The 23,344-nt window shown below is 47.9% G+C and overlaps 1 protein-coding gene across 1 annotated transcript in view; it reads right to left on the bottom strand.

Moving 5' to 3' along the window:
* LOC126868788 (probable serine/threonine-protein kinase yakA) overlaps positions 1–23,344 on the bottom strand; it is a 53,653-nt gene that overhangs the window by 13,592 nt on the left and 16,717 nt on the right. Inside the window, exons 3-7 of the mRNA XM_050624639.1 lie at positions 13,978–14,045; positions 11,826–12,043; positions 8,776–9,077; positions 6,978–7,119; positions 3,872–3,941 (exon numbers count right to left, since the gene is read on the bottom strand). Coding sequence (XP_050480596.1) covers positions 3,872–3,941; positions 6,978–7,119; positions 8,776–9,077; positions 11,826–12,043; positions 13,978–14,045 — 800 coding nt within the window. The remainder of the gene's footprint in view (positions 1–3,871; positions 3,942–6,977; positions 7,120–8,775; positions 9,078–11,825; positions 12,044–13,977; positions 14,046–23,344) is intronic.

The raw sequence follows: 23,344 nt of genomic DNA, 5'->3' as shown, positions 1-23,344 counted from the left end.
ACGTCCACTTCAAGGCTGCCAGTCAATGGTTATTATTTCCTGCTCGTGGCCGACGATGATCGATAGAAGAAGATCGCGATCTTTTCGAGACAGTCCCTCGAAGAAAAAGTTTCGCCGGCGAAAACTTGGCTCGAGTATTCTCAAGCACGTTGGACGACCAAAGGATGTAGGACGTAATCTCGAGCAGGAAGTCGGAACTCTAGTTTTCAAGTTAACGAACGTCAGAGTCTAGACTTACTTTCTACTTTGTAACACCGACGAAACCGCAAAGACGAAAATCGGTCATCGTCGTCGATCGAGCCAACTCCGAGTTCGACGATAATTTACTTTACACTTTACGTTTTTTTCTACTACTGCTTTTGCTCATTCGCTCTTCTTTCTTTCATTTTTTTTTTTTCTCTCTTTTCCGTATCCTTAAACCTAGAAAAGATGTAGCCTCTTGTCTCTCGAGCAGAAAGATACGAAAGTACGTTGTACGTACGATAGGCGAGTCTGTTGCGAGCTCGCGAGAAAGCCAGATTACGCAGACGTCTCTTGTCCGATTCTCGATCTGTTCAAAGTTTAACGCACTTTCGAATGTAAGGAAGAAAAATATATGAAGGCGTAAGACGCGACAATGAAAAGTTGGATTCTCGGTTAGCCGATAAACGGCGCCGGGTCACGGGGTGGCGCGACAAAGTTGAAACGGATCGTTGGGACGAGCCGAATCGGGGGTAGTTGCGATTGCGGCGACGGAGGTCCGAGGAGGCGCGAGGGTGAAGGAACGCGCTACCGTCGTCTCCTTCTCGGATGAGAGAGGCGCGACAACTCGATTGCCACGACCACGAAAAGTTTCCCCGGTCACGTTCAACTTTCGCGCCGTTGGAAAAAGCCCGCCGCCCGAATTGGGTCACCGACCGGCCGACTCTCATTCCCCATCGGGTTGCGCGATTCTATCCCACGACCATCCTTTCTCGCCTTGTCATCCTGTCGCTTCATCGTTCCGTCGACTAAACTTTTTTCGCGTGCAAACATCGTTTCCCCGATCGTCGCATCTTGCGACGATTTTCAGAGGAAACGGAGCCCGTACATTTTTTCTAGGAGCACAATTTTTCTAAGATACCCGAGGAGTTTGAACAATTTGCGAAATGTCCGTGTTGCTGGAAACGTCGCACGGATATGAACTTTTCCAGATCGGATCGCCGTCTCCACGCCCTCTCTCGTTCCTTCTCGTGCCACGAAAGAATCAACGAAATTAAAACGCCTACGTATTACGGAATACTGGCGCGGATTAGATTTTTGTCGTGGAGTAACACCGTTTGGCAGCCGCGATGTAAAGAAAAAAATTGTCAAGGAGGAGTTCACTTTTTTCCGTTAGCTCGGAACGATCGTTGAAGTATCGCGAGAAACGTGGAACGCGAAAGAAACAAAACGTAAACGATCGTCGGCCTTCTTTCCTCGCCGAACGACGGACGAAACGTTCCGGGTGACTAGGTATTTACCGATTGTCGAGTGAATTCGCAGCGATCAAGACCGGTGTGAGATCGATGGAGCGTCGAGCCAGCGATGAACGTACCTCGATCGATCGAACGCGGCGGCAGGCACACAGGGGTCCGCGTCTTTTGTCGCGCGGCGTGTCGCACTCCGGAGGTTGAGAAAGACGCGCGCCAACGATAATTAACGCGCGAGCATCGTCGATTATCGCGCGGCCGCGTTTCGACGACGTTGCAGGCGCGGCAGTTACGGCACAAACACCTCGCGGCGCGAGACTTTCGCAGCGGCCACGCGTATTCTCACGCGCAACGCGGCGCAACGAAAGCGAACGGAACGGCACTGCGAGTTGGACGCGCGCGAGCCTCGATCACTGGGACCGCGTTCGCTTTCGAGCGATCGAACCGCCTGAACCGCGCTGAATTTTTCGGGGTTTACTGCCTTTAGGCCCGGTCCGTTTCTCCCTCCCTTCGGGGCTTAAATTGACCCGTCGTTCTCGATCCACCCATCCCCCCATGCGGCCCACGCCTCCCTCTCTGTTCTGCTCTCCATTGCTGGCAAACGCCCCCCACCTCCCATTCCATCCCATTCCATGCCATCCCATGCCATCCAACCCTCGCCTCCTCCCCGTCCCGCACCTCGCCTCGCCTCACCTTGCCACACAGCTTCCAACCTTTTTACCCCGTACTACCCTGCTTCCGCCTCCTCCGCCTCCTTCTTCTCTCCTCCACCTCGTCCTCCTCTCACGGTCCCTCCCCGAGTCACCTCCTCCTCTCACCCCCTTTTTATCCTGCTCTCCCTCACGCGCACCACTCATTATAGTTCCTCCCTCCACTACAACCATCCTCCCTCACCCCTTTACTGCTCTTCGCAGTCCGCTTCAACCCGCTTCGTATCCCACCTCCACACCCTCCTGCACGCCACCACCCTCCACCCGATCCACTGCTCTACCGCAACCCCGGGAAAACCCTGGAAAATCCAGCAGCGTACACCTAACTTCACCCTGTATATACCACCTATGTGTGGTGGAAGAACGTGAGTGCGCGTCCGCGCACCTCTATGTGCACAGTTATATGCATGTATGTACTTTGTATTTCTACCCTATGTACGGGGCCACTACGAGCACCGCATATACACGGCCGTAAAATGGACACGCGTGCGTGCGTGCGCGCTGTCTAATAGGCACACATAGCTTAGTCGGTGAGCGCGCGAGATCGTTTGAAGGTCGATCGAGCGCGGGCCTACGTTTCGTCCAAGAATCCTCCTTCCGCCGTTCTTTCCATTACGCGCCGCGAAAACGCAGCCAGAGACTCGCCACCAACTTCCAGAGATCATTTTCCCCATCGAGATCGATTTCAATCGGACCGTATAAAGGGCCCTTAACCCTCGAACGACCGAATTACGCGTGTTCGCGTTCCTTACTTTCTAACTGGTAATTACGTATTTTATTATCGCACATCGCGTTTACGCGCGATCTCTCTCGCACGATCATCTTTCTTGCGACATTCTCTTTCCTGAATCTACGATCTCGAGGAGTGGACAATTTTACGCCGATTTTCTATTTCACGCGATTAGACGCGGCGTGTACGACGTGTATCTCTGACTGTACGAAACGAGTTCCATTCTTCGCGTAAGTATCGTCGTGTCGCGTAGACGTAAAAAGCCACGTTAATCGGTTATTCGGTTTATCGCCGTGAAACAAAGTATTGGAAACTGTGGCGGCAACGACTGATCCAGGCTGCGCGAGAGTTAAAAAGGCCGATGGTGCGAGTCGAATGATCGCCGGATCGAGGAAGCCTATGGATGCTTGGCGGAATAGCCGTTTCGTTTAAAACGGAGAAAAAAAGAAAAGCGACTTGTGGACGATGCCGCTTCTCAGCGAGATCAGCGAAGCGTAGGCGGCGAGCAGAGACGTTAAACGAGCGAAGCAACGAATCAAGCAGCGACAAGACGGTTGCTTGGCTACGCGTTTGCGTTGTCGAGAGTCGTCGTTCCCCGCTTGGTTAGAAGCCGCGTTAAAAATAACCGGTGATCGTTGTTCGGTCGATCGCGCCGAGCACGCATCAAGGCAAGGAAAATAGGGGGAACGACCGAGTTTTTCGATGAGCATTACGCGCCAACCGGCTTGGGTAATTTGCGTTCCAACGAGCCGCTTCTCGTTACTGTTAATCGCGTTCGCGGATCTTGCGCGATTTCTCTTAACGCGACGCAACGCCGCGTCGTTGAGAACGAAGGCCACGTTACGCGTAATCGCGACCAAAATCGAGAAAGCATTCGCGATACATCTTTTCTTGCCGCTCTCCAGGGAACGTGGTACGCTCGTGTGTTCCGCAGATGTTGTCGAGAGTAGTGGAACAATAGGTTTTACGGTAAGAAGACAGAGATCGAGAGTTCAACTCACAGAAATGGTTTCCCGGTCCGGCGTAGTGGTGGCCCTTGTAAGCGGCGAACAGTCCCGGGTTGATTCCAATCTGTGACAAAAATCGATCCCATTAACTTCAAGCCGGATAGACTCTCGGGTCGAGGAGCATGGAGATCCTGGCGATCGTGGTCACCGATCTCGTTGTTGGTCGTAAGCGGATCGCGAACCTTCTTCCACGTTCGTCCGCGAACGGCGATAACCACGCGGAAATCATGGCAATACGCTTAATTTAGGTTTATCGGCTGTTCGTCGATTTATTCCCGCTCGAAATACTCGTTACGAAGGCGCGCTGCTTCAATCTCCCACAGATCATTACGCGGTAGGCTTATTTCCAACTAGTTTCCGTACCCGACGATGGGATTATTGTCTTGGCAGGTTTGTTCGGCGGACGTCGTTCGAAGCGACTCGTCCTCGTTTCTCGATGTTTCCCGCCTCCACGCCTTTCGTCGCGTCGAAATCTCTCTTGCTAGCGAGAAACTTTGTACGCCGTTAGCTTGGACGCTCCGACCATCGATCGATCGTTTCTCTGCCGAAAACGCGGCGAAAGTAGCATCGGCTAAGCCGCTAGTTGCCGGGCCACGCGTAATTTTCGTCCTCGGTCGAAAGGTTCTCGCGAGGAGAACGTGACGAACGTGGAAGATAACGATCCTGCTGAACACGTTGGCGTTCGCTGTTTCGTACGGTCAATTCCTTTCCCGGCGCGAAACACGCGTACACGGATTTCACATACATCGTTCTTAGCCGCGATTATGCAACGCGGTAGAGACAGGTGTGGTAGTACCTGTTGCGCAACCACATTATCTTCGCTCTTCGCTCCGTCGGTTGAACAATTAATAACGACAAAGTCCAAGGATACGTGACAGGGACGCTGTTGGACACGTTCGTCCTCGCGTTTCTTCCCGTTTTTCGTTTATTCTTTGCCAACGACTTTATCGCGGTAGCCACTGATCACCGATATCCGTCCCGATTATTATACGCGACAACGCTTGTTGTCTTTCCGTTCGTTGTTCACCAACGATAGACACCGATAGTAACTTTTTACACTTTTCTCGGTCAGAGTAACCGAAGCCTCGGGCGTCGACCAAGTACGTGTTATTTTTCTCGAGAGGGACAGTAATAAAAAATAAGGATAAAAAAATAGCGAGCAGGAAAAAGTTGTTTTTTTTTTTTTTTTTTTTTTTGAAAAGAATTAAAAGTCAAGAAGAGATCGAGTAAAAGTGGAGAAGGAGGAGAGAGAGAGAGAGAGAGACAGAGGAAAGAGTGAGTCGCGTGAGGGGTCGTGGAACTTTTGGTCGAAATCGCGTTATATCGTTTGTTGCGTACGGGTGGTTGAGTTCTCTCCCTCCGTACATAAAGTACGTATCGCATTAGCGCGTTAACGCCAATGCGTTAGCCGGTCGGTCGGCGTCGAATGGCGCTTCGGCCGGGATAAACGAGGATAAAATGACGGGGGTTGGAAGCCAGGGTAGGGTGTGGAATTGTCGCCGATTGAAAACAACGCGCGTCGATGAGATCGGAGCAGGTCTGGGTTAGGGGGCCGGGGGATTCGATAGGTAGAGCATAGGGAGGCAGAGGGGCAGGCCGCCGTGAGGGTAGGGGGCTTCGAATCGGGGATCCAGGGGTAGAGAGCCTCGACGAAGGCCGGCCGACACCGGTGTCCCGTTGCGTTCGATTACAACGACGCCCGTAATAACCGAATTGCCCACGGCCCGTTAAAGCGTTTACACCGTTTGACGGATGATCGACCGCGCTGACTACTCGTTCCGCGTAATATATGAATATGAACCAGCCGCTAACTGACTCTCTCTCTCTTTCTCTCTCTCTCCCTCTCTCTTCCTTCCCCTTCCTTCCTTCACCCTTTGCATCTTTCTCTTACCCTGTCGTTTCAGCTTGTTTCGCTTCTAGAGGCGCGATCGCCAGGAATCCTTGCGTCTTTCTCGTGACGCGATTACAGAAATCTTATGTTCTCTCGAACTGATCGAGAATTCGAGTGAATCGCGATCCAGCGTATAAATAGACGGATATCGGACGATTGGCGAGACGCGCGAGTCAAGGTCGTGACGAGAGAGTTTCACAAACCGATGGAAAATCGCAAACGCGTGTCCCGTTGCGTCGTGTCCTGCCGATTGGAAATAGAACGATTTTCGATCGACACGGTGCTCGATGAAACGGCCCGCGATAGGAAGGTGGTGAACGCGCTCGTTACCAACGTCGAGCGTGATAACCGAATTGGGTATGGACCATTAAAGCGATTACGACACCTGACGAACGCGCTACAAACGGCTATTTGTCGTCGTTACTTGTTCCTACCGTCTCGCTACCTTCGAGATGGATTTTCCTGCTAACCAGACGCCCGTTATGCCGACGGATAATCCGATTAATCCTTCTTGCTTCGCGAAAAACGACGGGACAGGATCGCGCGACGACTTCCTTCCGGAACTATACGACCCAAACTGACGATGCATCATCGTCCTCGATCGCGCCTCCACGTCCAACTTTTTCTATTGTATATGTATGTATATGTCGGAGTAGGGTTGGAATTTTGGGGCGTTCGATGAACCTTTACTTACTTCACCGTCGCGGATGTAGCTAATGTTTATTGTTTATGTAATAGGATGGTCGAGATGATGGTGACAACGAATTCAGGTTCGATAACGAATCCACGGTCCACGGGATGACAAGTATCAACTTAATACACGATTCGGGTAACTTTCTCGATAACTCAATCAGCGATTCGTCCAACGACTAACTAACCCGTAATCCAAATGAAACTGCCCTTATATATTCCCGTCCCCACTTCTCGGGTCAATCTTTGTTTTTAAAGAGAGTCATATAATCATTCTATACATTCCCGTGACCTCTAGTGACCCGCTATGTCACCTTGAACCCGAACCCATAGTCATAAAGCCAGATTGGAACATTAGAACTATTTCTTATTTTTATTACTTAAGTGTAGCTATAGTAAAAGTCTGGACCAGGGTATTGAGGGTTTTCCCAACATTCCGGACGGGAAATTCCGATGTTCTTTCATCTCCGACATATATATACATATAGTTGTCACGACGAATAACATTCGTCAACTTACTATAATAATGTCCAGGTTGTTGGTAAGATGATCTGGAAGAACGCGTTTGCTCACTTCCTCTTCCGGCATACCGTCGAATCTGTCGTGCTTCTTTCTCTCCTTGTACGTCTTTGCTCGTTTCTTCGCCTCGGCTAATTCCGCCCTAAATCAAATTTACATCGTATCGTTGTATCAACCTGTTAGATGGGTCGTTCCTTCATCAACGAATTTCTATAATTGTGCGACTCTAAAGTTGACAAATAATGAAATAATTCGTTTCGGTTAGGCCAGTTGTTCGCGAATGGAAACACCCACGATGTGATTCGTTCTTAATAGAAACGAAACGACGCGTGAAAGAATAGGTGACTTTTAAATAGGAGAATATGGCAATCCGAGCGAATAAGCCATCTTCCTCGGTCAAGCTTTTCGAGACAGACTTTTCTTCTCACGATGAACACGGTAATACAATAGTACAGCAAAGATGTAGACTAATTATGGGTTTATAAATGGAATATGTAATTGCACGTATAAAAATTACAACGACTCAGCCACCTTGCTAACTCGGTTGTGCGGAAAAATCGGATTTGAAGCTTTTCTAATTCGAATTAGAGGGAAACGGGACGAATATTCTTGCAACAAATCAAACAATCTTGCTCGCTATTGGAGACAACTTTTTAAAGGTGTATCGTAACTATCGGGAATATAATGAGCTTTCGTAGGGGAGAGAAGAATACCATGCTCGCGACCGGTCGATTCCTTCGATCGCGAGCGCGTTATTTACGTTGAAGAAGTTCGTTTACGGTGGAAGCAAAGTTCGCATGGAGCGAACAGCTATAATCGAGTCTGGTCGCATCGATCCACGTCTATTGACCTCGCCGCAAATTATTATTTAGAATGAACTGTACCCGTCGACCACGAACACTAATCGCACGCGGTGTACTTGCCAAAATTATTTCGCGAATATACGACCGATTCGAATTATCTCGTTAGCTTATCTTCGAATGAAACGCGGTTCACGCGCGAATTTTTCTCTTTTTTCTTCGCTAGCTTCGCTAGATTCGCTAAACTGTTGAACGGTTCGTAACAAATGTAAGCCGTATTTCTCCATTTCTATCACGTTGACTGCCACGACACCCGTATTCGGGTGACAGCAAAGTTTTCGGTAGGGCTGCGTCACCCGTATCCGTGTTACGCTTATTTGACTACTTGCGAAGGTATTTGAAAAGATATTCTACAGGAAATAATAAAACTATCGAATCGTTATAAAAGTAATACGAAAATGGTTCGTTAAGAAAATTATTTACTCGCATTACTAAAATATCGATGGCAGTATCTAGCAAGAGAACGCTTGGTACTGTGGCACGCGTGGCCTGACGGAGATTTCAGTGAAAACACGCGTGGCAGTCAACGTGCTACAGAAGCAAGAAAAGATACTCTGGCGTCTTTACCATCTATTTCATACATTTCAATTCTTTTAAACGGAATACTAAGAAATTGCTGTGATTGTATCTTCGTTACTATTATTGACAACATTTTAGAACGAATGAAATTATCCATATTCGCAAATTGTTTAACCGTAACATCTTCGGCAACGAATCGAATGTAAAATTACGGAATCATAAAGGAGAAGTTGAACTCTACAATTTTTAATTGGCAGGTTATCGCGCAAGAAGGTCCCGATATTAAATATATCGCGGAAGAACTGTAATTGTGAAATTGTAGATCTCGTAGTAATAGTCGCAAGAAATGAAAAAAAGAAGGAAACAAAACGTCTAAGAAAACGAGAAAAAGATATTGAAAATCTCGTATGCGTTCTTACTCTTCGGGTGTGAGAATCATCTCGGATTTTCTCTTGCGGCCGCGTTTCTTCGGCTGTTGCGCCGCCAACTGGGGATTCACGCTGCCGTTCATTACGCCGAGGTTCATCTGAAGATGTTGCGGTCCGGATAGCGATCCAGGCGGCGTCGACGTAGGTGTAGAGAGGACTCCTTGGCCTCCAGCTGGACACGTCATGTTTTCCGGATTGCCAACTGGACTGCTCGCCGTTCTGATGCCGCCCATCGACATTTCCTCGTCGACGAACGAGTACGGATCCACCGGAGTCTCGCACTTGATCGCCACCTACGAATCACATTCTCTTTTAGCAAAACTAATTTTTCTGTTTTTTCCTTCTTTTTTTCCTTGCTCTCCTTGTTCCTTTAGAAAAAATCAACAGACCATAACTAATCACGGCGATTCCGTGCGATCAACATCCGACTAACTTGTTACAACTTTTTGCCATCGTGACAACAGCGATGGCGAATTTGCAGTGGGTTTTTTATGCGTCGTTGGGAAAATAACGTTTGAACGACAGGCAGAGAGCGAACGCACACGGTATCGTGATCACGTACGATCGTAAAATATACACGTACTAGTCGCGCAATAGTGTTTCAAAATTGTCAAACAGATTATCGTTCGTAATTACTCGCTACACGTCAATTCGCGTCCACACGTCTTCATTCGTGTTCTCATCATTTTCTCGATGCCCGTGAATCTTCACGTTTCAACGTATTTTCGTAGTAGCTTCGCGCGATCTTAACCGCTTTAACGGCCGTGCCGATGTTGTGAGACACAGGCGCAGCTAATTAACCGTCTTCGACGTATTCTTCTGCTACTGTGCAGTCGCGTTTTCGTACTCGTTCAAATTGTATTGAAAAAAACGTTTCTCCACTTTCTACCATGCGTGTACTGCATGTCATTAGCAACGTAAGATTCAGAATTATAAAAAGATATATATCATCACATGGCTAAGAAGCAATTCCACTAAAAAGAGAAATCTCGAATCTAAAAAAGAAACAAAAGGAGAAAAGGAATACTGACCGCTTAAATCGAAGAAAATTAGGGTTAACGAATCGGTTCTTACGAAAAGGCAGCAACCGGACGAGACCAGGCAGCAATCGATCATCGATGTAAATTTCACGAGGAGATAACTAGCCGACGCGACAGTGACACGATTATCTATAGCTATTGGTTGCAATCTTCGAACGAACAGTGCTGAGTGCAGAGCACAAAAGCAAGGGATATTTTTTATCAGTGTCCGCTTGGTCGCCGCGACCGATTATCTTTCGACTTCTTAGCCTCGATCTTAGGTTATCTTGGTGCGACATGAGAGCAGTCGGTGTGTACGATTTGCGTTTAAAAATTAAGCGAGAAGGCTAACGCCGAGTTCATATCGTTGTTGACGAGCAGTTGGCGACTATCGCGACACATCGCTTGCCATCGTTCGCCAATGGTTCGCCATACCAGTTTGTCATCTGATTACCGTTTCCTCGCGTGCTATTTATTCTGGTCGAATTTCTAATAGCACGCTGCGCTTTGTTTCGTGTACGTTCAGCTTGAATGTCCTCGGGACAGGATTAAAATTCTATCTGAAAATCTATCAAGAATGCACTGAAACTCAGTGAAACTGTAAGAACCATAAATTCGTTATCTAATAAACATCGCGAAACTTCCAAATCTAAGATATTTACAAACATATTCGTGAAATATGGTAGTATCGAACACTGTTCGCTGATATCTTGCACATTTTCGCGAGCAGATGAACTGATCGGCGTACGGTACATAACAGAAACGCTATTCGCGAGTTCCAGTGTACGCACGTTTTGCTGCGTTTATTTGCCAATAGTTGCGATCAGTGTGAACTAGACATAAGAAACCAACAGCCTTTTACATCCGATCGAGCACGTTTATCATTTTTCATTAATTGCTCGCGCGAAAGAGGGCCGTTTAACGCGAGAATTCAAGTCGAGCAGCGCAATTCGGATAAAACACTGGCCTATCGTTAGGTCGAATGAAACGAATTGGATCGCAAACTTGTGTCAATAATTCAAAGACGCAGTTCATCGTACAAGGCTTTTTATCCACGAAACTTTTCCCCGATACGTAAATTCTCTCACCTTTACCTCGCCTTGGATATGTACGTGTGCCAAATGTTTAGTTGGATCGACCTTGTGCCGAAAAAATAGGTTGCGAAGAATGCGATGGACCAGACCCATTCGCATAACTCACATTGTTACGTGTCAACGACAAACCTCGTTGCATAAGCCAGCCGTAAAACTAACGTGGAAACGCGAATCGACCATTTGGCGTATCATCGCGGAAACTCGATCTGCCGATCGCCGCTGCGCTCTCGTCTTAATTTATTGCTCGTAATTTTCATCGAACGGCCACTAGATCCGATCGATACGATCGTTCGCAACGAGCGTCTCTGTCGGTCGTTGATTCACTTTCTAAACAGACCTAAGAACTTTTCCTTGCGCAATCGTCCACTTCCGGAAACTCGCGCGTGTCGATTAACAGCGCATCGTTTAATATTATCGTTTCGCGCGATTCATGCCACGTCACCTTTGCTCTTTACGCTCTCGTCCGTTGTTCGTTTTTCTTTGTCCGCCTTTCGTCTAATTTCGATTGCACGATATCGCGCTTACACGAAAAATCGACTCGGCGAAGCTTTCCAGCGAGAAATGCGAGAAACTACTTGCAAAGCTTAGAAGAACATTGTTTATATCGCACGGAATTATACGTTCGCGTAGCACCGCGATCGATTAAGCGAGATATCCTCTCGAGTATACTCGATGGTGGTTCGTTGGGTAGCTAAAAATACTCTTCCGTCCGATAAATATAATTTTCACGTTTCACGCGATTAGTAGGAATGAAATTTTCGATGGAAACTTGGTGGTCGAATGGAAACAAGCGAACGTTGGCTACAGATTTGTTAGGAAGCTTGGCAGAAGAGAAAGGAAGATAGAAAGGGAAGAGGTGTGGAAACTGGATTCGAACGAGGTTTCGCGGGTGTACCTTCCTCTGGAGAGAAATAGGAAAAAAACTCACCTGTCCGAGGGTGGAAGCGGTCGAGCCAGGTTGCTGGGGTTGATGCGCTGTCGCCGATATCGGCGTGAGGGGTGTGTGCGGCGTGTGTGGTGTGTGCGGTGTGTGCGGTGTCAGTGGCGTGTGGTACTGCTGACTGCTGTCACCACCGGTGCTCCTCATCTCGAGGTCCGGACTTGTCTCGTAACCGTCATCCCTCGCTTCCTGCTTTACCATCACCCCTGCACAGAAAAAGACATCGTACCCACCGACGTCGGTTCAATCTCTTCTCGCCTTGATCGTTAGCAACTTAGCAATTTCGAATCTACTTTTCGATCCTCCTCGATCTTCGCACTCGAATCTTTCGCGGTTTCTCGTAGCTTCGCTTTTCCGTCTTTTTTCGTTTATCTTGCCGATAGGAAAGAAAATATCGTGTTCGAGAAAGAACACGGAAGATCGAGAATCATGGCGAATAGAAGAGGCTCGGGCTCCTTTTTCGAACGAGTTTGATTCTCTCGCAGCGCCTTTTTCCCCCCTTCCTTCTCGCTCCCACGTTTTCCCGCTACTTTCGAATATTTTTAATATCGATCTGGACGGAAAAACGTGGCGTTATTTTTCCACCAGCTTATCGCTGCAGGTATATTTTTACGTCGCGACTCAACTTTCCGCAAATGCGGAACCGTATCTCGCCGGTTCGAATAAAATGCCGTTGCACGCCGTTCCAAACTCCAGCCTCGAAATCCGCATCCTTCCTCGCACGAATCTTCACGATCTCGGCGCCTGTACGTTTCACGGTCGCGTCTCGTTAACCTTCGTTCAGATTTTTTAATACCAACGATACGACAGTAAGTTCGATCACTCTATTAATTCGAGGATTTCGAAACGGAGAACGCGGCCGAAAGTTGCTCAACGACGCGTGCAAACGTTCAACGGATCCGGGAAAAAATGTTCATCATCGGCGATACCTTCGCTAGTCGACAATTTCCATCAAATTTCGATTCTTCTCAAACAGTTTTTTTACGCGTTCTTCAACCTCCACCATGTGTTTACACTGTCGATATCGTCGAATCGCTTACTCAAAATTTCGCTCGGTTTTTACGATGCTGCTGTCGCGAAAATTCAGAGCAACGGTTAAAAAAAGATTGCTCCGCGATTAGGTTTTCTCAAGCTTTAACTTTCACGCGCTTGCAGAGTATCTGGAATAATCTCGAATAAGTTTTCTAAACGCCACGATAAACAAGAACGAGAACTATGAGCCGTACGAGAGGTTATCGGCGAACGAGATAGAACTCACCGAACAAACGTGTTTTATTAATGAATTTTTCATTGTTTTTCTTTTCTTGTTCGTGCGTAACGCGCGACTAAGAACAGCGTTCGCTGGAACGTGTCGTTATCCGACGGAAATTCGTAATGAGGACGCGACGTTCTCGAACAATTCGATCGAGTAAGGTGGAAAATTAAAGGAAAAAACGCGAATATCGAAGGAAATGTTACGAGCTGATATTTATCGGCTGATTTGACGATTTTACGCTTATCTTTCGAAAAATCTTTTTCCGCCGAAATTCCCCGTTGAAAATACGAGCAACGGTATATGTTGAATTTGAAAATGAACGTACGCGATTAAGCGGGCGTTTTTGTGGCATGCCAAACGCATGAATCACCTACGTTTCGGCTTGTGTGCGTAGTCATATTTGCAAGATACAATATACAAAATTAAAACGATATTTGATTCGTTATACCTTTGTCCGCGTAATCGTGCAATATTGAATTGTCACGAGGGGGGTAATTTTTTCAACGTAGCTTGAAACTTTCCTCTGAAATATCGGAGTCGTTGCTTTTATACATCGCCGACGTTTGATAGTTGGAAATTGTTCGCACACTATAGAGGTTGCGAGCGTATCCGATGCGCCGCGCCGGGCCAATCTTTAAAAGAGAACTCCGCCAATAAATTTAATACAACGCTAATTTAATATGTAGAACGTTTTCCCGAATTTTTCGCTGCACTGATTAATCAGCGACGTTCTTCCTTTATTGCGAAATACCGTTCCAATCTCCAAAATGTACAATTTGCCTGTGAACTTTCGGAACGCGCGCGTATTCTCTTCTTGTTCGACTATTGTAACACGCGTACCAATTCGATTTCAATTTCTCGCTTTGTTGTTGGAATTTTTCTTACCTTGAGAACCAGCGCAATTCATCGGGGTGCCGTTCGGTCCACCATTTTGCACAGGCGACGGATACGATCTGCAAAATCGACCAACGAAACTATATTACGTTACATTCAATTATATTAACAAACGAAACTGTATCGATAGTAATTGTATTAAAACGTTTTTATCGTCCGTTTTATACGAAAATAGCCACGCAATTCGTGATAGCAATTGTACTTTAAAATTAGGCGGTCTTCGCTCAAAGTCTATAAATCGTTAAACTATTTTCCCTTTTTCTTTCCTTTACAGAAATGAAGTTGGAGGAAATGCCTTTGTGTACCGACCAGCAACAGGTAATTTTAACCTATTTTGAAACACTTTTCGTTTTATTCGTCCAAGGATACTGGAGCGCGCGCTTAGCATTATTTATACATTGTTTTAGCCAAAAATCGGCATCCAATTCTTCCAGCGATATTCATTCGCGATTTTTCCTTCCGGGTGACCAAAGATTTTCACGCACAGTGGCTCGTCGTAGAAAACTGGCGTGCGTGTAACGCGTGTATCGCACGAAACATCTTGAAATTTCATTAGAACTTTAACGAGGCACGACTGTCGCGCTTATGCAGAATTATTACGCGCCAGTTACAAAATATTTACCGCTTAACCATCTTAAACGTATTAATCTAACGAATATTTAGTTACTACAGTTGGGTGTCGTTACAATGCTAATAAAATTTCGAAACTTTCGTACAGCGTAATATGTGTTCGTAAAAGATGCCGACGAGTGTTCGAGCGTTTCCTCGAGCCGCGTTAAATCGAAGAAACTTGCTGTTTCTCCCAAGGGTCCGAGCGCGTTTCCTAAAAGGCAATTAAATACCGGTAATGTTAATATCTACGGGGGCAGAAAAAGCACGCGGAGAAGAAAAGTAACAGAGGTGAGAATTAGCGGAAAATCGTAATCGGTGCAGCGTCGTTACACCGCATAAGCCCGCGTGCACCACATTTAATTGATTATGCTCCGTATAATCAACCGCCAGTTACGATTGTTCTCTCTGTTATCTACCCCTTTCGTTTCCTCCCCTATCATCCTCGCTACCTTCCCTCCCCTCCCTCTTTCTCTTTCTCTTTCTCTCTCTCTCTTTCTCTTTCTCTCTGCTTTTCTCGATCTCCATCCATCTAGCTAGCTTTCGACTAATTACGAGGTCCTATTAGCATCATGCTACGCCAAAGGTGCACGCCATACATCGAAATCGTTTTGCGCGAATTACAAACGTGCGACGTCGTCTCTCGGCCCTCGTTGATAAACGCGCACTTTACGAACGTGAGTGGAAATCGTCGCGTATCCCGGAGCCGCAATTGCGGAAGATTCGAATCGCGAGAGTCGCGCGGAGATTACGTGTTCCGAGCGGCTGTACAAACTTCTCGGCAAGTGAAACCATTACGATCAGCTGTGTCGTTGGATCGATTAAGTAGTTTCACGTCCGCAGAATTTCGCCATTCTCGCTCTCGTTCTTCCACTCTTTCGGTCTTTGTTCAGCCACGTGGCGATGGTACACGCGCCGATCAGCTTTACGCCAATATTTATAGCCATCAGACTGCGTGGATTTCAGACTTTGTAAGGCAAACAGATTTCTGGCCAATGACGAATCGAAGGCTCGTTAAACGGGTCGTTCCTCGATCGATAAATTTCACGATCGTGTAGAATCGAAAATTCACGTAGACGTCGTTAATCGTAGTCGAGTCGTGTTTATTTGGTATTTGGTATTCGATAGGACGCGTCGAAGAAGAAAAGATTCGTACGTAGGGCGGTACTCGTAGAGCGAAGGTGGCAAAAATATAAACAGAAATACGAGCACGAGCGTGCAACTGGAATTTGAAGTCATCGATTCGTTTTACCGCGTGGAAGGGAATCTGAAAAGCGGAGAAAGTCAGCGGACGTCAACGAGCATTCGAGTAGATACGAATGTACATGTAGAGAGGAGAAGGCCTTCCATTTAGCGGATACGCGGTTCCGTGCGTTCGCGATACACCGCACCATGCCGTGCGTAATGGGCACTCGGCCCGTGTTACAAATATTACGTTCGAGACTAAATACAAACAATCCGGTTTGTACGGTTTGTACGGCGCAACATAATGCGGACAGGTTCGTTGTTTCCGTTAAAATCGAAAATTATAGACCCCCCCCCCGATACGTTTGTCGAAGCTGCTGACAAAGGGGGCAAAATACGAAGTCAATATTTGCGAGTACGTTGTCCGGCCTGAGCTTTCTAATATTTGCGAGATTCGCTACGAACGCTTCGATTTCTTCTGAAACGGCAACTTCAAAATTATAGCGTAAACGAAGGTTTGCAGAATTTGAATTTACCTTCATTACTATCAGGTCGTCGGAAAAGTTTCTTACGTTTTATAAGGAAATAATGGATGCACATTATATTATTTTATCGAATTACGTATGGTCGATTTTGTTCTATCAAAATGAAGATCACAACGTTGGACAGGTTAGGTTTCACGTTTGTGTAAAGATGCATCGTTGTGAAAGACGTGTCTGTAAAAGAAAGACACTTTTCGAACAACTTAATATATATTGGTAGGTTCGTACGTTATATCTTGGTGGACTCGTGGTAACGATATTTAAATTAGTGTAAAGTATGCAAATTCGTGATAGATTAATAATTAGAAGCATTATAACTCGCGACCTTATCGATAGAATACACTTGAGTTATCTGCTTAAAAGACACAGACGCTAATGTGTTTTACTATCCGTATTTTACTTTGATATACGTACGTGTATTATTTAAGTACGTAGGTAGGTAAAACAGAACGTAATATGCGGTTAGAGACATCGATATCCGTAATAATTCGAACTTAAATGCCATAATCATCGGTACGTTTCCGCCTCGACGTAAATACTAGTTGAATGAAAACTTGAAAATTCTCTCTCAAGTTCGATTTGTAGTACGGCCGACTATTACGTAGGGTCGAGTCTGTTAATAACGAACGAACGATACGAAGTAGCGCAGGTAAAACAGTTTGTCAGAATTTTCGCCGACGATAAATCAGCTCTCGTCGATAAGCGTCGATACGACTGCGACGCGAGAGGAACCTTCTGGAATCGTTGTCCGGAAACTCGATCGAACGTCGATCCATCCGCGTAACCCTCTTGCTGTCGCGTCACGTGGTAGGGACGTAAAACGCGTCGCGGTATCGCTGGAACGTGGAGGCGAAGCGGTACTTTTCTGTCGATACGGTTGCAAGGAGAGAAACGTTTGCACGACTGTCGAAGACAGAACGATGCCGCGAAAGAAAAACTCGTCAGGACGAAAGAGTTACGTAAAGTATCTCGAGCGGGTATGGATCTTGGAGTGGGTAGAGTTTACGATCGAACGAAAACGCTCGAAAAGCCGGAACTAAGTTTATTTTTTGCCACAACGCCGCGTAATCGCCCGTCACGCTCGCTTTTGTAATCGTCGCGAAAGAAACGCACGACCGTCACGTTCGAAGAAACACACTTATTTTATCGAGTGTCGTTATTCGAGATTCGACAAAGTTACTTTTAGACGTCGTACGTCAAGCTACTTATAGTAGGTGCAAGCGATATAATCGGTGTATTCACGCTCGAAATACTCGCAACATAATTTTACTTAAAGGATACGGAGAAATTGGAACATTTCTACGTAGCGTGCGATTCGCTGTGTACGTACGCTTTGGCGAACCAACGAACGTTCCACCGATTCTCCCTGTTTATGGGTTTTTGTTCGCGTAGCAGCACAGGTTGATCTGATCGGTCGGTAACGTTAAATAAAATCTCGTCGAGCAAGCGGACTTTGTACAAGCGAATTTCTCGTCTTTCGCTGTACGCGTTCCTCTCCGTGTCGTTAGGACGTTTCAACGAAACAGGACAACAGTAGTGGAAAGTTTCGTGTTTACAAATAAAATCATATAATGTTACGTGGCAATGAGCGAACGTAGCTCCGTGGTTCTCTCTCCTCTGTGCAACCTGACATGCCATTTCCTCAGCGACAAACAGACCTCGTAACGATCGAAACGAACGAAAGGATATCGTTTTGCTTTCTTTTCTCGCGAACACCCACGCCGCGTGTTTTTGGCTAGTTACGACAAACCTCGTATATATCGAAAACGATCACCGTTTCATCGATATTCCGTAGTCAGCGTTGGCAAAGTTGGCAAGGTTAACTCGAATCGGCGAGTAAACGTCGATAAGAAAGATCGTGTATCGCGTTACTCTCGTGTATATCCTTAGAAATTCATTTTCACGCAGAGACGATAGTTTGGTGTGCGTGTGTCAGCGAGAAAAAGAGAGACAGAGATAGATAGATAGATAGAGAGAGATAGATAGATAGAGAGAAAGATGGAGGGGAAGAAAAGCTTTGAAAGGAAAGGGAAAAAGAAAGCCGCGATAAAAGTGGCTTCGTAGGGCTGTAGCTAGGTAGCTAGGTAGGTAGGTAGGTAGGTAGGTAGGTAGGTAGGTAGGTGGGTAGGTAGGTAGGTAGGTAGGTAGGTAGGTACGAAGACCATGGGATGCACTCGTACTCGTTCGTAGTGTTATCGACGCGACGCGTCGAGTATTCACGGTGCAACGCGCACTGGCAAACGATCGTTCGGATGCATTTGAGGAGAACCGTGGCAGCAAGCTCGTCTCTTTCCAATTTTTTTTCCTCCGCCACGCAGCGCCGTTACCTCGGCGCGAAGAAAAAGCTTGGAATTACTTTGCGCCGTTTCTCCGAGCGTGCAAAGTTGCAGCTGCGTTCTGCGTTCCGGTTGGCCGTTCGTTAATAGCGCGCGGCCATCGTTATCTTCGCACTTTCGCGTCGTCCACCGCTGGCTGGCATCATCGGCCTTAAACTCTCGTCTCTCCGTCGTCCAGACAATACGGAGAGACGAAGACGCGCGTGTAGGCGTTGCAAAGGTGACTCTCGGCTCTCGGAGGAGAAAAGAATGTCGGGTTGCGCGCATCGCAGTCGTCGTCGCCTGTATTTACATCTACCGTCTACGTAACGCGGCGAAAGAATGGCGCCGACGGAAAACGTAGTACAGTCACGGGCAATGCGGCGTGTTTCTCGTGTTGTTGCTCGTGCCGTAGCTTCGTACCGAGCGATCACGGACCGAGGCGGTGACGGCATTCGCGAATCGAGATCGGCGAACGCGAAAACGCGCGCGGACCACTCCGTGCTTCGATATGCACGGCTTGCTCGTGAAGCTTGACTAGAAAAATGGTAAACGAAGACGAAAGAGGGGAAGGAAGGGAAGAAGAAAGAAAGAGAGGGAAAGAAGACGGACACGGTTCGTGGAGGAATTTGGTCGTTGAAGCGCGTTCAAGAAACGAACGAGCGGGGTCGGTACATCGGTGAAAACTACGTTTCGTAGTCGGCCTTTTTTTTTCCCCCGTGCAACGTTGCTCGTTTTTGCACGCTAATTCGAAAATACTCGGAATAATTTTCAGCCAGAGCTATACCTACCGGTGGTCTATGTACTTTTTATGTGGCGCTCGGACCTATGTATCGCGGGCCCCGATGTACATGCATATAGGTGCGCGTATATGCCACTAAGGTAAATATACAAGGTATATAAGGGTAGCGTGTAGGAGATGGTTGGTACATAGAAGTACTTGCTGGAAACGACTAGGGCAGTGAACGAGGGGGGGTGAGACGAGGGAGGCAGGCAAGGGAATGGAGAGATTCTATCCGTCTCTCTTCCTCCCTCTCTCCCTCCCTCCCTCCCTCCCTCCCTCTCGACCCCTCTCTCCACTTCTGCTCCTCCCTCGCCCTCTCTCAAACCCTCTCCGCCTCTCTCGCATTCGCTCTCTCTCTCTCTCTCTCTCTCTATCTCTCCTCTCGTCTCCGTCTCTGTTCGCTTCGCTCCCTCCTCTTTCGTAGGGAAAGCTTCGAACCGTTGGTCGAGAACGTTCTTCCGTGTTACAAGGAAACGATTGCGAACGATCGAACGAGATTCGTCCGTTCTCTCGTAGCCGATCGTTTCGTTGCTGTCCGTCGATCAACCACGGAATCGCAGTTTCCAGCACGACTTTCCGTTTGATCTTTGGAAAGAAAGCCGGGCTACCGTGTCAACGGTGTCTCGTGCGATTCATCGAATCGAAGCGGAAAACGGAGATTCTGTCGAAAGTCGGCATCGTCGGTGCTTTTACTCGACACGATTGTTTGATCGAGGTACGCGTCGTTCCCTGCCGAGGTCGCAGCTTCTTTTCCAGCTTCCGACGACGAACGTTGCGAAACAGAACTCGCTCTTACCGCTAAAAAAACAACCTTGTTCTTCGTGACGGCGATCGGCGGTGCGTATACCACCGATCCATCCTCGTCGTTTCGTCTTTTCTCCTTTGTTCTGTATCGGAAACACGTCTCCCGCGAACATCGACGAACGCGACAACGATCGGAAAACGTTCCTTGCGGTTCGAGCAAAGGAGAAGGCGCGAGCGTTCCCCGAGGAAGGTCATCCGAGCCTCTTCCTTTCGATCCATCGACGAGACGATCGAACGCGAACGCGAGAGCTTCGGTGGAAAAAATCGAGGAAGAAGGAAAAAGCAAGGGGAAGATGGAAAAAAGGAGCGGAAAAGAGGGAAAGAGGCGAGGTCTCGCGCGGGGTTCGTAGCTACCCCTAAGCCGGGCTGTGGCTGGTGCTGGTGCTGGTGCTGCTGCTCGTTGCTAGGGGAAACCTCCAGAAAACTCTACACACATACACTGCCCGTATGCCCGCTGACACGTATACGCATACCCATACAAATTTTCGCGCATACACCGCCAGAGACACCTACACTACGCACAGACACGGTCGCCAGCTCGCACATGCTCACCGTTAAAGGGGGCAACGAGAGGAGCTCACGCACGTACGCTCACGCACACCTTCATGCGTCCTGGAAAATGTCGATAACGAAAAACCACTGCTCTTTCGCTCTCTCCTCCTGCCCTTCTCTCTTTCTCGCTATCTTTCTCGTCCGCTTACTCGCTCGCCAGCTCGCTCGCTCGCTCGCTCCACGTTTCGTTCGCTCGATGGTCCGCGCGCGCACCATCGCGAGTACCCATTTCCACTGTTCTTCGAATACCCTTTCCCTCCGTTTCGTTTCCCTTTTTCGCGCGCGATCAAACCAGCTTCCGGAAAAACTGTCTCGTTGCAGCCAGAGGACGAACCGACGATCTCCTTCGATGCGCCGAGCCACGCTCGGTGTCGCGGTTCTCCGCCTTCGTTGCGTGGACGCTCTACCGAATCCTCTGCCTCTACCCAAGATTCTCCCAGCTGCTTATTACCAGACTCGTTTCACGCCCGATTTCCTCGCAAATACGACAGCCCGGTGGGTAGCGAGTTTTTTTTCTAACCGATGTATCCGATGGAGAAGAGAACGAGCGAACGCGGCGAAAAACGCGTATCGCCGAGCTTTCCTCGTCGAGTTTCGACGAAGCAACGAATCCGATTCGATGGCATTTCGCGACTAGAAACTTCTTTCTTAACCGCGTTCGTCAACGTAGCGCGTAGGGTTGGAAAGAAGGCAAGAAGGTGGTACGCGAGTGCCAATCGATCGTAATAGATATTACGTTATGGTTAGAACGGATGCTGTGGAACAAGACATCTTGGAGAATGATGTAACCACTTTCGTAAAAGAATCTTTCGTAAGAACGTTCCGGCAGAAAAATAACGAAACGCTGAAAATTCGTAGCGGTTCTAATTGGATGGATAGGGACACCGACTGTGCTAGCAGCTTGGCCTCGAAACGTACGACGATGATCGTAACGCGAATCGGACGATCTCGCGCGCCATGGAGCCGCAGGATCGTGATATCTCTCGGACCGCGTCGATCGCTCGAGACCTTCGTCGAATTATCAGGCAGAACAAGGGAAACGCTGGAAGGAAAAAGAATCGCTGGCGTAACCTTACGTGGCAACGACGTAATGGCTCTCGTAAAAAAAAAACGGAGCGTCCTGCGTGCGCGATAAAAATTTACGAGGCAAACAATAATCCGAAAAACCGCAGGCTCGGCAACGTTTCCAAAGTCGAAGGAGGAGGAGGAGAGGAAGAAAGAAGAGAAGGAGGAGGAGGAGGAGGAGGAGAAGGAGGAGAACCCGTGGTGGCGCCATCGTCTTCCGACAGTCTGCCTCCGGCGTACCAACGATTTTTACATCCACGCATGAATATTTATTTTGCGTAGGAGCGTCAACGTTTCGGCCATATCGAACTCTCTGGTTCGTCATCGCCAACCAAACGAGAAAACGGCGGATGGGTGATAAAAGTAACGCGCGAATCTCGCGCGGACGTGTCGAGAACAACCGGAACGAGTGCCCCTGGTATCGCAGATTCGTTTCGCGGAAACGTCGTTACTTTGATCGAAAGCCGGACCGAAATTCGAATTCCCAACTCGAAATCGTTGATTGGATGCGATTGAAAAAGTTAGCCGAGTCATATCTTTCGTAGTTGGTGACTGGAAAGCGCGAATGAAACGCGCGATAGAACGCAACAGCCGAGATGGAGAAGGTTAAGGAAAGAGGCAGAGAGAGAGAGAGAGAGAGAGAGAAGAGAGGCGAAAAAGAGAAAACGAGAATAGAAGGAAAAAAAGGAAAGGAGCGCGGATCGGCGGACAGGCATCGATTCTGGTCGAAGGTCGAACGACCTTCGGCAAAACGAAGAAGGGAGATTCCCCTGAGTGGAATCGACGTATCGCCTTAGGTCGCGTCGTAGTTCCAAGTTTCCAGTTATAAATTACAGGGTAGACGACCGAGTTCCACCGTTTCTTCTTCGGTCTGACGTCGACGGGGAACGTTCTCTCTTTTCTGCCGAGCCTGCTCCTTCGACGTCCGATCCTTTTTCTCTCGCGTCCTGTTTTGCTCCTCTGCGCCTCGATTCCCCCTTTTTTCTTCTCTTTGGTCGTCTAACTGCCCTAACTGGCTCGCAGAAGCGGTAGACCGCGTATCGAAACGTGCGTTCGAACCACGTGTGGTCCCCATTCATAAAATCCTCGAGCCGTAGCACGTGCATCGAAACCCCCTAAAGGACACCGGCGCACTTTTAAAACACTTCCCCGGGCTCCCCTCGCGATACGACCTTCCCTCTTCTTCTTCTTCTTCTTCTTCTTCTTCCTCCTCCCCTTCCTCTTAGCATATTCGAGTACGCGGAATAAATAAGCACCGACGATCGATCGAACGATACGCGGCGCTACCCTTGCGAAACAAATTGGCCGCGACACGGTGATTCGCGATCGGAATCGATCAACGATCGACCACGATCAACCGTGATCTTACGGCCAACGAAAGAAACAGAAAGTGCAATAAAGAGACAGCTGCTCGACTTTCCAGTAAAAGAGAGGGGAATAAATTATCTGCTTCGACACGCTGTGTACATGAAAATCACGGCAGAGAAATATGTCACTTTGCG

Source organism: Bombus huntii, chromosome 8 (genome assembly GCF_024542735.1).
Source record: "Bombus huntii isolate Logan2020A chromosome 8, iyBomHunt1.1, whole genome shotgun sequence".
Classification (NCBI taxonomy): Eukaryota; Metazoa; Arthropoda; class Insecta; order Hymenoptera; family Apidae; genus Bombus; species Bombus huntii.
The sequence above is the reverse complement of the archived record's forward strand: the minus strand, read 5'-3'. Positions and strand labels throughout refer to the sequence as shown.